The 14,015-nt window shown below is 44.7% G+C and overlaps 2 protein-coding genes across 3 annotated transcripts in view; one reads left to right on the top strand and one right to left on the bottom strand.

Annotated features, from left to right (window-relative positions):
* The window catches only part of LOC138975582 (protein N-terminal glutamine amidohydrolase-like), a 570,098-nt gene extending 556,830 nt beyond the window's left edge, over positions 1–13,268 (top strand). Inside the window, exon 7 of the transcript XR_011458684.1 lies at positions 12,986–13,268. The gene's annotated coding sequence lies outside the window, so the exon portion shown is untranslated. The remainder of the gene's footprint in view (positions 1–12,985) is intronic.
* LOC138975578 (uncharacterized) lies at positions 4,318–14,015 on the bottom strand. Of its 2 annotated transcripts, none has more exons than XM_070348302.1 (7): positions 13,492–14,015; positions 11,265–11,465; positions 10,299–10,501; positions 8,412–8,671; positions 7,862–8,047; positions 5,962–6,171; positions 4,318–5,456 (listed from the first exon to the last, which is right to left on the bottom strand). In XM_070348302.1, exons 2-7 carry the CDS (start codon positions 11,438–11,440, stop codon positions 5,208–5,210), a joined length of 1,284 nt encoding a protein of 427 aa, XP_070204403.1. In that variant the 5' UTR covers positions 11,441–11,465; positions 13,492–14,015; the 3' UTR covers positions 4,318–5,207. The 2 variants fall into 2 exon arrangements, with proteins under 2 accessions (XP_070204403.1, XP_070204404.1); XM_070348303.1 differs by having other exon boundaries at positions 13,679–13,957.

The following is a 14,015-nucleotide window of genomic DNA, read 5'->3' on the forward strand; positions in this document are numbered from 1 at the left end:
CAGTGTGTTCAACCCCCCTTCCCCCCCCCCCCCCCCCCCCCGTGTAACAGTGCAAAACACACCTACAGCTACAGATTATGAGATACAGCAGTATGTACAACCCCCCCCCCCCCCCCCCACTGCAACAGTACAGAACTCATTTACAGCTACAGATTCAGAATTATGTACACCCCCCCTCCCCCCGCTGCCACCAATGTAACAGTACAAAACTTCCCTACAGCAGTATGTACAACACTCCACCGCCTTCCCCCGTGTAGAGTGCAAAACACACTTAGAGCTACAGATACAGCAGTACATGTTCAACCCCCCCCCCTGTGTGCAAAACACACCTACAGCCACATATACAGCAGTATGTTCAACCCCCCTCCCCCCCTACTGTAACAGTACATAACACACCTACAGCTACAGATACATCAGTATGTACAACCGCCCCCCCCCCCCCCAAGTGTAACAGTACAAAACACACCTCCAGCTACAGATTCAGCAGTATGTACACCCCCCCCCCTCCCCAGTGTTACTGTGCAAAACACACCTACAGCTACAGATTCAGCAGTATGTACACCCCCCCCCCCCAAGTGTGCATCAGTGCAAAACACACCACCAGCTACAGATAGATCAGTATGTACCCCCCCCCCCCCAAGTGTTACAATGCAATACACACACCTACAGCTACAGATACATCAGTATACATACACCCCACCCCCCAAGTGTAACAGTGCAAACCACACTTACAGCTACAGATTCAGCAGTATCATGAGTATGTACTCCACCCCCCCCCCCCCCCCCACTGTAACAGGACAAAACACCTACATCTACATATACAGATACAGCAGTATGTACTCCCCCCCCCCCCCCCCCCCCCCCCCCCACTGTATAACAGCAAAACTAACATTAAAGCAAGAAAAACCAAAATCACTTACTCGCTGGATCCGTCGGTTGACCTCGAGTTGACGTTAACAGCTTGAACACACCTGTAGGTTTCCATCCGTCCTTGGCTACACAATTTTAACTTGTCAACTATCACCGCCACCACGTGGCACTGGGACCAGCACTCAGATTGAGATCCCGAGGCGACATTCGTCTCGGATAACATATCATCAATGTGCTGTACAACATTCGCAAGAATGTCTCTTCTTTCGATATTAACTTGAACTAAGAAAACAAATAAACTTCGGTCACGCGGGAAAGTAGCAGCTAGCCGGCCATGTTCACACTCAATCTTGTTTGTACCGTAAGGAAAGCTATAAGAGTATTTCAAGTATATATGATGGCGTATTTTTAAAATGTAAAACTCATGGTTTGAGCTCATGCTGTATTTGATTGCAAATATACAAACAAAACTTACAATTAATTATCCTACTCCTATGTGAAAAAGTCAACAAATATGAATAATTTAGTTTCGCATTTGCAGAGTCATGTCACGCCGTTCCCGACGCTTGAACAGGGGACGTAACAAATGTTAAAATAATGATAATAAATTCAAGTTGTTATCTCCCGTAACTCTGCATATTTTTATCGACAGCAACATTGCGTCGGGCCGATGTCGGGGTTTATTACGTACATTTGCCGAGTTTTACACACAGGCAAACTATATCGGCGCGACAACGGACGTCGACACACGACATTTGACGACGTCACCCGACTGAAATCGTCAGTCGGCCGACGAAAGCTTGCTAGCTGGGAAAGTGGTCATCCATGCAGATGATTAAATGTCATTCAGGCATCCGATCATACTGCATTACTGCTGTCGCGTTCTCACAACTCCAAATAGATTGAGTATATGGGATGGACTAAGAAAGTCCATTCACCTTCTCTTAAAGGCACGCTCCTTTTCGTCTCGGACTCGCCAGTCTTCTACATCAATCAATCAATCAATATGAGGCTTATATCGCGCGTATTCCGTGGGTACAGTTCTAAGCGCAGGGATTTTTTTTTAATTTATTTTTTATTTTATGCAATTTATATCGCGCACATATTCAAGGCGCAGGGATTTATTTATGCCGTGTGAGATGAAATTTATTTTACACAATACATCACGCATTCACATCGGCCAGCAGTTCACAGCCATTTTGGCGCATATCCTACTTTTCACGGCCTATTATTCCAAGTCACACGGGTATTTTGGTGGACATTTTTATCTATGCCTACACAATTTTGCCAGGAAAGACCCTTTTGTCAATCGTGGGATCTTTAACGTGCACACCCCAATGTAGTGTACAACGAAGGGACCTCGGTTTTTCGTCTCATCCGAAAGTCTAGCACTTGAACCCTCCACCTAGGTTAGGAACGGGGGGAGAAAATTGCTAACGCCCTGACCCAGGGTCGAACTCGCACACTCGGCACCCAGTCGTTACCACTCGGCCACCCAGTCGTTACCACTCGGCCACCCGGTCCTACATGGGATATGACCATACCTCTACTTGGTCACGTACCAACAATCAACATCCCGGCTGCTCTTTGGTCACAGTGGCAATTTCTTGATGTATCAATAAGAGTTTTTGTGTGATATTAATTCATTAAAAAAAAATTCACCTCAGCGAGCAGTCATAGGGTGTTTGTCTGTTTGTTTGTTTGTTTGCTTAACGCCCAGCCGACCACGAAGGGCCATATCAGGGCGGTAGGGTGTTTATTTTTAGTATTTGTCCGGGCACCGAAACTTTTGAGCTTTCTCTTACTTTAGCAGAAACTAGACTTTTGCTTTTTTTTTTGCGCTAAAAGTGGGAACTGTGATCTTCCCGGTTGACCGTGAGCCGGCCTTTTAAACTGATCTATTTGGGTCACTATTGTCGTCAGCGGGCTGTTTCAAAATGCTCCAAAACTTTCACAATTTGTCTTTAGGGAATAATGATGGTAAAAAACAGAAAAACCTTTTCTTTTTTTTCGCCCTTGGTCTGCTCCGTGTTTTCTACAGTAGCGCCGCCCTCACTTGATCTTCGTTATCGATCATGCACAGACAGATCATCCTGCCAGACACCTGTCTCATCGTAATATATAAACACTACAGGCAGGAAGACATGCACGTGACATGCGTCAGTGTCAATCTTTTGGTTTAAAGAAAACTTCATTCTATTTTGATCGTGACATATACAATATCTAGCATTTCAGTTGAGGATAGTGCTTATTGTAAATCTTTTGGTCGATATCATATGATTGTCCCGCGGTTGTTATACGGAAGAGCAGGTAATATTTTCAGTCAGCAGGATGTGCGTGCTAGCTGCCATACGAGAGAGTTGACCTCGGCACCACTCAGCCCCTGGTGTTAATGAGCTCTGGCCACCTGTCGAGTCTTGGCTGCACTTTCCACTGAGAAGTAGGACAAAGCAGGAGCGCGTGACGTACAGGACAGACATACAGATGGACGGACGAACGGACGGACATACAGACAGACAGAGCGATTTCTATACACCGCCATATAAAGGCGGCGTAAAAAAGTTACACGGAACATGTATAACGTTTTCCTCCATGCTGCCTGAACCTGAAGTGGAACCGAATCCAAAATGACACAGACACATTTTTCAGTCTGAGCACTAGCTTGTACAGTCGGTGCAAACATAGTTTTCGATGCGAAAGGGGGCGGGTGGGGGTGTCGTCTTTGTATACACCTTTGTGTGTCAGTGCTTGTTCACGGGTTTTGTTGTTTTTGTTTTGTTTCAGTTTGTCCCGTGCCGCTGTGAATGTGTGCATTTTTAGTGTTGACTAATTTTTGTCGCACATAAATCAGTTTTGTTTGCGCGTGTCATGAATTATATTTTCTTATGTGTTTCAGATGGCGAGCCTAAACTTCAAAAAGAAAAATGCAGCGAAGGATTCATGAGCAACACGAGATCGCAACCTGTATCAGCGAAATCACCCCTTACACTGGGCTCCCAAGAAACCTCCGGAATACAAGCGAATTAACGCGGAGTCTCTGAAGCAGGCCAGCTTGTGATGGCTACTTCCAGTGTCGACGCTCTAACCAGTGGAAGCTTACGATGTGTTGATTCAAGAACGGCGGATTCAAGTGACAATGGCAAGATTTCTGGTGTAAGTTATGCTAGGAGGCATGCTTTTCGGTTTCTGAAATAAATGAAATTGCTACATCATTTACCCGTCTCACGTTGTTTATGTATTTATTTTGTTATAAATTCCTTCATTTAATGATGTATGTGGGGTTTTTTTTGGTTTTTTGTGTGTGGTTTTTTTTTGACCAATGATGTATGTGTTGATTAATGTTTACTCTCTCGGTCTCCCCCCCCCCCCCCCCTCTCTCTCTCTCTCTTTCGCATGCACACACGCACACTGACGCGCACGCAAATGGTCAAGCACAGAGTTGTGTATAAAAACTTTTTTTTTATTCATCAAGCATTGCAAACAAAATGGACCCCGTCAAAAATTAAAAACAAAAATAATGAATCGCTAATAACGTTACTTTTATTTTAGCAATGTTTCGGGAAAGATATGTAAAATATGTTCAAACGAACACAATTGCGTGCACACGTGTTGCCATGCATACCTCCTCCTAATCACTAAATTATTGAAAGATTTCCTCATTTTAACTCAGCTTCGGACGTACAGGCCCTGCAACTAAACATGGGTAAACTATGATGACATTATAAAGATAATCAGCATTCCAAGACGAACTCCAAATGATTGCATTTTTTCTTGCAATATTCATTGGTCCAAAATCTCAGTATGGTCACACGTTGACTCTTTCTCTCTCTCTCTCTGTCTCTTTCTCTCTGTCTCTCTCTCTCGCGCTCTCTCTGTCTCTCGCGCGCACTCTCTCTCTCTCTCGCGCTCTCTCGCGCTCTCTCTGTCTCTCTCGCGCGCTCTCTCTCTCTCGCGCTCTCTCTGTCTCTCTCGCGCTCTCTCTGTCTCTCTCGCGCTCTCTCTGTCTCTCTCGCGCTCTCTCTTTCTCTCTCTCTCTCTCTCTCTCTCTCGCTTGCGCTCTCTCTCTCTCTCGCTCGCGCTCTCTCTCGCTCGCGCTCTCTCTCTCTCGCGCGCGCTCTCTCTCCCTCGCTCTCTTTCTCTCTCTCTCTGGCACACACACACTCACGCACGCACACACGCGTTTACAAAGGCTCACACACACACACACACACACACACTCGCACACACACACACACACACACACACACTCGCACACACACACACTCACACACACACACACACACACACACACACACACACACACACACACACACTCCCTGTTCAATCACTCTTACATTTTAAGTATTAGAACACTCCACATGGATCTCCTCGTCAAAATTTGGCGCCAGACTTCCAGAACTTTCACACCCACCAAAACCTGTCTTCCACACTTCACTGATGTCCTCGAGGTGAACTCGGTCGTTGGGATAGAAACGGGGCCTGCCGCCTTCCATCAGGAGATGGTGTGTGTCGTTGCTACTGATCGTGGCGTTGACACGATAGTAGTGGATGGCAGGGGCTCTTGTCAACTCTGTGCACTGACCGTTCTGGACATAAAATTAAGACTAAATCAGTTCAAGTATTTAAATCTAACAAAATAAAAACAAACAGAAAACAGAAAACATTCAAATCGAAACAATTTCTTCGACGTACCTAACCTGCCCGTCAACTATTTTAAAAAGGATAGTTTATAAACGGATGGATGGAACGCTCAAGTACAGTAAAGTCTGCGGCCAGTTTGTTCGTTCTCCATGACGTGTGTACGTGCGTGTCTCGCCGTTCATTTAAACCCGAGAAACCATTGGTCGGGTTACCGTAACCACACAGTTCTTTGTTGTTTTTCTTGTTTTGGAGGGGGTGGGGGGGGGGGGTGGGATAAGCACTCTGTTGCAAATTCACGAAGAAAACACAGACATGCACACACGTTACGGTAAAAGAACGATACTCGTACTCACGTAGGTACTGCCCCCCCTCCCCCCAACCCAACGCTTTTTTTCGACAACGGTTATCTCAACCATCGATATTCGGGAGGGGGGGGGGGGGTGGCTTTACCTTAATGTTGTACTTGATGTCTCCAAAGATGAGTTTCTTGAAGAGCATGCCTGGTGGCGTGAAGGAGAAAGTGATGTAGACGCGTGATGCTGTGCCAGTGAAAAAGCTTGCCCCCCTGCAAGTGGACTCGTCCACTGTAGCAATGGCCTTTGTGGCCACATCCATCTGATAACACTCCGAAAGCTGCCACCCACCATTGTTTTCCTGTGGCTGTTGGAAAAAGTTTATAGAAACATGAGAACATTCAAGAGGCCGATAAGATTAGAATGATTAGAAGTACCTTTCTGAGTCGCACCGGACTTACGGATTACCCTCTATTAGTAGCCAATTATCTCATAATTATATTCCGTTTATAAGGTTTGTAAATTTACCGCAATGTTAGGACAGCTTGTCTTTTAAAACCTCATCTTCACATCTATGACTCGACATCTTGGACTTCAATGTGAACCAAGCCTAAGTATAACGGTACAACCATGGACTTTTGACACAATCTTCGCGGAATGCTCAGGACAACATAAAAAAAGACCGCTTAGGTTTTAGGCTACTGAGCCCACCTTTAATAGCTAGACTGCAAGTCTGAGGTGTGTGTTGGTCTTCTCATAGATGCAGCACTCACAGAAATGTGACTGGACCTACCTTTAGAAAGACTGCAAGTCTGAGGTGCATGTTGGTCTTCTCATAGATACAGCACTCACAGAAGTGTGACTGGACCTACCTTTAGATAGACTGCAAGTTTGAGGTGTGTGTTGGTCTTCTCATAGATGCAGCACTCACAGAAGTGTGACTGGACCTACCTTTAGAAAGACTGCAAGTTTGAGGTGTGTTTTGGTCTTCTCATAGATGCAGCACTCACAGAAGTGTGACTGGACCTACCTTTAGAAAGACTGCAAGTTTGAGGTGTGTGTTGGTCTTTTCATATATGCAGCACTCACAGAAGTGTTTGTTTGTTTGTTTGCTTAACGCCCAACCGACCACGAAGGGCCATATCAGGGCGGTCCTGCTTTGACATATAACGTGCGCCACACACAAGACAGAAGTCGCAGCACAGGCTTCATGTCTCACCCAGTCACATTATTCTGACACCGGACCAACCAGTCCTAGCACTAACCCCATAATGAAAGACGACAGGCGGAGCAGCCACTAGATTGCCAATTTTAAAGTCTTAGGTGTGACCCGGCCGGGGTTCGAACCCACGACCTCCCGATCACGGGGCGGACGCCTTACCACTAGGCCAACCGTGCTGGTCACAGAAGTGTGACTGGACCCACCTTTAGAAAGACTGCAAGTTTGATGTGTGTGTTGGTCTTCTCATAGATACAGCACTCACAGAAGTGTGACTGGACCTACCTTTAGATAGACTGCAAGTTTGAGGTGTGTGTTGGTCTTCTCATAGATGCAGCACTCACAGAAGTGTGACTGGACCTACCTTTAGATAGACTGCAAGTTTGAGGTGAGTGTTGGTCTTCTCATAGATGCAGCACTCACAGAAGTGTGACTGGACCTACCTTTAGATAGACTGCAAGTTTGAGGTGTGTGTTGGTCTTCTCATAGATGCAGCACTCACAGAAGTGTGACTGGACCTACCTTTAGATAGACTGCAAGTTTGAGGTGAGTGTTGGTCTTCTCATAGATGCAGCACTCACAGAAGTGTGACTGGACCTACCTTTAGATAGACTGCAAGTTTGAGGTGAGTGTTGGTCTTCTCATAGATGCAGCACTCACAGAAGTGTGACTGGACCTACCTTTAGATAGACTGCAAGTTTGAGGTGTGTGTTGGTCTTCTCATAGATGCAGCACTCACAGAAGTGTGACTGGACCCTCCTTTAGATAGACTGCAAGTCTGAGGTGCGTGTTGGTCTTCTCATAGATGCAGCACTCACAGAAGTGTGACTGGGCCTACCTTTAGATAGACTGCAAGTCTGAGGTGCGTGTTGGTCTTCTCGTAGATGTAGTTCATGTCCACGTCTGTGTCCCTGCCACGGATGTCATTGATGTCCATGAGACGGACCCAGTTGGACGTGTTCCCTGTCGCTTGGGTGGGTGAGGAGGTATCGAACTCGGGGTGGTTAATGAACGCGCTGACATTCTGAAATCGAAGGAAGATACACATGCACTATAATACATTACAGATCTACAGGTGTATAATTTCAAAACAATTAAAGGTAGGCTGGTCTAAATGAAAACGAGGTTAAGCACATTGGTTTGTCTATGTTTGACTCGTAAAATAACTGAATTTGTAACAATATCAAATGTCGACCAAAACTATTGACACAAAAACGTAAGAAAGAACAAAACACACACACACACACACACACACACACACACACACACACACACACACACACACACACACACACACACACACACACACAACAGAAAACAGCAACTCTGGTATTGCGATCAAAGGTGTACCTTTTTGTACCTGAAAGCATCTTCTGTATGGGACGCACCTGAAAGTACTTCTGGTCATCGTACTCATCCTCAAATAGAGCTGTGGGTTCACGGACTTTGATGCCACCGTCTGTGTCCTGATGACCCTGGGTAAAGATGAAGACAGCGATGGCACAACCTGAGTTGACGAGCAGACCCACGATGATGAAAAACCAGCAGACCCGTCTTTTCTTGCACTCCGTCATTCCCGAACTGCCCTTGCATTTGACTGCTTTCTGCTGGCATCGGACAAAGCTGACGATGATGCGAATCACTAGACCTGCAATTCACACAGCCGTGTTGTGAAAACGTTGACCAGGAACAGTTAAACAAGAACACGAACACGAATCGAATTCGCAATATAGCAAAACAGCCTTTGGTAATTGGTAATTTAGTAAATGATGACATGTACATTCTGGCCGAACATGTAACAGATAATTATTATTTCTTTAGGGAACGCTCCAGCTCTAAAGCTTTACTACTAAGATAAGCTCTGGGAAGAGCTGTAGCTGTCATCAATCGAAAAGCTTTGGCAGAATCTATAGCAGTTACAATGCGAAAGTGAGTGTGTGTCATATATTATTAGAAGAAAAAAACATGTTAGAGTCTGCAGCTGCCATTATCAAAAAACAACCTCTGTTAGAGTCTGAAGCTATATCATTATCAGGAAAGCTCTGTTAGAGTATATAGCTGCCAGTATCCGAAAATATTTGGTAGAAACGACTGTGGCTACACGACATCAAGATGTCTTCTATTCAAGTCCCTCCTATCAAAGTGCTAAGTGCACGATGACTTTCAGGGTCTCTTTTATACTTTAAAAAAAAAGTGAATAGCGAATAGCTGGCCAAACAGACCATTTTCAGCAAAATAAAAAGTAGCTTCATTTTGGGGACTGCTTGTATGCTGCAGAACAACAAAAGCCAGAAAGGCCACACTTACCAAAGAGTACGATAGAAGCCAGAAAGGACACACTTACCAAAGAGTACGATAGAAGCCAGAAAGGCCACACTTACCAAAGAGTACGATAGAAGCCAGAAAGGACACACTTACGAAAGAGTACGATAGAAGCCAGAAAGGCCACACTTACCAAAGAGTACGATAGAAGCCAGAAAGGCCACACTTACCAAAGAGTACGATAGAAGCCAGAAAGGACACACTTACCAAAGAGTACGATAGAAGCCAGAAAGGCCACGCTTACGAAAGAGTACGATAGAAGCCAGAAAGGCCTCGCTTACCAAAGAGTACGATAGAAGCCAGAAAGGCCACGCTTACCAAAGAGTACGATAGAAGTCAGAAAGGACACACTTACCAAAGAGTACGATAGAAGCCAGAAAGGACACGCTTACGAAAGAGTAAGATAGAAGCCAGAAAGGACACGCTTACCAAAGAGTACGATAGAAGCCAGAAAGGCCACACTTACCAAAGAGTACGATAGAAGCCAGAACGGCCACACTTACCAAAGAGTACGATAGAAGCCAGAAAGGACACACTTACCAAAGAGTACGATAGAAGCCAGAAAGGCCACGCTTACGAAAGAGTACGATAGAAGCCAGAAAGGCCACGCTTACCAAAGAGTACGATAGAAGCCAGAAAGGCCACGCATACCAAAGAGTACGATAGAAGCCAGAAAGGCCACGCTTACCAAAGAGTACGATAGAAGCCAGAAAGGCCACGCTTACCAAAGAGTACGATAGAAGTCAGAAAGGACACACTTACCAAAGAGTACGATAGAAGCCAGAAAGGACACGCTTACGAAAGAGTAAGATAGAAGCCAGAAAGGACACGCTTACGAAAGAGTACGATAGAAGCCAGAAAGGCCACGCTTACCAAATAGTACGATAGAAGCCAGAAAGGCCACACTTACCAAAGAGTACGATAGAATTAGAGGCCAGGAGGGACACACTTACCAAAGAGTACGATGGAAGCCTTGGTGAGCTGGAAAACGCTGATGGGGTCCTCACGACAGTGGGCGATGTAGACATTAATGGCTATCTGAGGCACGTCCTCTAACCAGATGGTGATTGCGGACACGATGTCAGGGTCTAGCCAGGCATTGTTGCTTCTCTCATCCCGAATCAGGTTCAGCCCTTCGAAGATGAAGCATAAGGTCCTGCGTTGGCGATGAGAAAAAAACCCACAGAATCATTACACCATATACAGGGTGGTAAAAAAAAGAGTCCTGCATTTTCTCGCAACGTACATATTTGATTATACCTTTTCCCGTTGGTTTTCAGACGTTGTACAGAGTAAGGCCGGACACTTGTGAGGCTATCAATTTGGATGACATTTAATACACTGCGATCTAAATTTTGGGAGCATTATAATCTTTAGTCTGATTTTGAACACTTCTGTGAATTTGGCTTCAAGACGTCCGGGAACTTTTTTGCATTGCGCGCGGCCCCAGTCAAGGTCAATCTGTGTGTGTCGCCCGAAAATGACATGAAAAAAACGCCCAAAAAATTGTGGCAACAAAATTAAACATCTTTTTACCAGGCTTGTGACCAACATAAACGAGGTATTCTCCCAAATGGTCCACGTCTTTGAGTGAAAAAAAACACCCAACACAACAACAACAACAACAACAATAACACAACAACAACAACAACTAAAATAAGAATTTAATAAAATAATACCACAACAACAAAATCGCCGTCTTGATGTTGAGAAGTCAAAGCCTTACTGGGACAAGATTTTGTTTTAATTGTCTCATTATTATTTGTATAATATATCCGTCCAACACAAAGATCATTATAGGTCGACCTACTCGTCTTTAAAACGTGATTCGTGTTTTTTTTGTTGTAATTAAACATTCCATAAACTAACCTTCTTTTTTTTATTTATTCATAAAGGAACACAAAGATCACTTCACTTACCCGATGATAGAGAAGGCCAACAAAGCATGGATGGCAGGTTTCTCAGGCGGTCCGTACACCAGACCTTTCTCCTTGATGCTGATGTCAGCGTATAGCAGCCAGTCGCCGATGACGTCAAGGAATTCGAGGAAGATGATGATGACGACATAGAACGTCTGACTGCAACGCTTGCCCATGTCTGTGTAAAGTGCGTATACTGATCTGTGGACAGTAAATATAGGTTACACACTCCGAGTTCTGATTATCTTGCATATTTTCCCGCGGGTCGATTTTCAAGTATTACCTCGCCAAAGGTCGATGTGTGTAAAACAATGCACATTCATCATGTGTCAACAACACCAGTCACGGTGCTAACCCGGGTTGATACTGCTGGTCACTTTGATCTGGACAATTCCAATGACTGAAGTGTCCATGATGTCATAAGTATGACCAAAATACGAGATGCTCAGTCGATGCAACCAAATGGGAACGGATTTCGAAAACTGTGTGGGGCTCAGCCTCTTTACTTTGTCAATGATGTAATGTGTTGAGGACAACATATTCATTAGATCCTATCAAGTTACCCCCCCCCCCCCCCCCGCTTTACAATCATTTTTTAATTTTTTTTTATTTTGCCAAGCACATCATTGTGGGGCTTTTAATAAAAAAATTCAAGCATCCGTCTACAAAGTATCATCATTCATCCTTCAACATTTACACAATACTGAAATATCTCAACGCTAATTCATATCCTAACATCACATTTATATCAATAGGCCAACATCAAAAATAGACGGGCCAAGATCGTGCAGCGAAACCCCTCCTCCTCCACCCCGCCCCCAAGATTAACCCCTTCGATCTGGCTTTCATGGGCCTTTTCCAAAGAGGCAGTGTTGAAATTGAAGTAAAATTACAGAGGTCATGAACAGAAAGTTTCGGTCCATAACCTCTGTAAATTCAAGTTACTTTTATAACACTGCCTCTATTGCCGACAAGACATGATTTTCTCAGATGAGTTCGAAGTGGGAGGGGGTGGAGAGAGGGTGGGGGGGTATGCAGTACGCTTTACACTAATTGGCATCGTCTTGTGTGTAGACAAAGTATTTATTGTTCCAGAAATGATACGGTGCGCAGTGTAGGCGATAGTGCCTTTCAATCCGAAAATTACAGTGTGTCGGCTCTTTATCTGATCACATCTTCTTAATATATACGACACCGATACACGCATAGCCTGGTTGTGACCTTGCAAGGAATTTCAGTCCCATTGCACATGTGACTCGACCAGGTCGCCGAGACTCTTCAAGTTTATTTGCAGCTTCGTATATATATCTGTATGTGCCGGTTGTTGTTTACATTTTTTTATTTAAAAAAAACTGAATCCGAAACCGTTAGCCTACTGCTCACGTTCCAAAATCAAGAAATCACAAGAACTTCAACAAACAAGATACACAACCGAGAAACTTGAAACCAGTGGCTAAAGTTACTGTGACAACAATTTGGAGACAAAATACAGTACTTGGGCGTATCCAGTTTTCAAGTCTGCTGCCGGACTGAGCAGCGAAAAAGAGACGGAAATCAGATAAGGAGCCAGCACAGCAGCAGTGCGCGTGTTACTAGCGATCAACGGTAGCAGCAAAGAAACGGCAGCATCTTTGGTAGCAGACACAGCGAGAAAAACTACCGGTACTGAGAAAATTCAACTGCAGAAGACCCTGAGCAGTAAATCTCACGCAAACACAAAGGTGAGGGCCCCAAAGGGGGGGTATCATCACGATCACGGGAAGGGAAATTTTATCTTTCACGATCACAGTTACCTTGATTTTTGTTTTCACGATCACGAACACCTTGACGAATAGAGGATCATAGAGTGATACAGCGGTGAAAAATGTACGTTGAAAATAAAATGCTTTGCAATAATGCCCATCACGATCACGAAAACAAATGACGATCACGATCACGATACTTGATTTTTTTGTCATCACGGATCACAGGCAAAGTCCCATCACGATCACAGAAATGGAAATTTCGGCAGTCACGGTCACAGAAATAAGGTCAAAAATCGCCAATCACGATCACGATTTTAAACCCTTTGGGGCCCTCAAAGGTAGTGATAACGAGGAGGGAAAAACCAGCAGTATTCACAATGTCTTTTACAAATTACATGTCAACAACGGGGAAACAACTTGTACAATTGAAGCAACACAATGCATGCATGTAGTTTACAAAAAATATGCCACTGTAGGCCTACCTTTTCAGTGTCGACGTAACGTGGTTGGCCGATGTCTCAAATCAATACACAATCATTGACAAGCGAGGAAATAATATCCAAGCAGTTTCACAACGTGCAGGCAGCAAACAGAGAAACACGAACAAAGAATCTCAACGTGATAACACGGCTTGTCTCAAAGATGATCCTACTGCAGTGGCTGGCTTACCGTTGCGTGTTGAAGTAACGTCGTACACTGGTAGGCCGGTGTCGATTTAAACAGCTGACTCTTTTCAGCGTGTTTCCCTCCTCGGCAAGAAAAGTGTAATCCTCCTAGTAGACCGCGCCTCTCACTTGGTTGCCGCGGGCATAATGACGCGCATAAAGTTTAACGTCGGTCGCTCGTTGCTGTCGTTGTGTCAGATCACCGTCGTTTTTGTTGCCGGCTAAGAGAGGTTTATGTGCGCGACGCCATAAAAACACAACTCGGCAAGATATCAAGGAAAGACAAGATGCTTTTCAGCCGCAGACAGAAAGATGCGATCAACGACACATAAACACGCCAT

The sequence above is a fragment of the Littorina saxatilis genome, linkage group LG9 (assembly GCF_037325665.1).
Source record: "Littorina saxatilis isolate snail1 linkage group LG9, US_GU_Lsax_2.0, whole genome shotgun sequence".
Lineage (NCBI taxonomy): Eukaryota > Metazoa > Mollusca > Gastropoda > Littorinimorpha > Littorinidae > Littorina > Littorina saxatilis.

What these genes read in the sequence shown, in the direction of transcription:
- LOC138975578 (XM_070348302.1), bottom strand. Translation starts at nt 11,440, where the DNA reads ATGGGCAAGCGTTGCAGTCAGACGTTCTATGTCGTCATCATCATCTTC. An exon ending in TTGGCCTTCTCTATCATCGG is followed by an intron (nt 10,502 to 11,264) that starts GTAAGTGAAGTG and finishes TCGCCAACGCAG; the next exon opens with GACCTTATGCTTCATCTTCG. An exon ending in GACTTGCAGTCTATCTAAAG is followed by an intron (nt 6,172 to 7,861) that starts GTAGGCCCAGTC and finishes TTTTTCCAACAG; the next exon opens with CCACAGGAAAACAATGGTGG.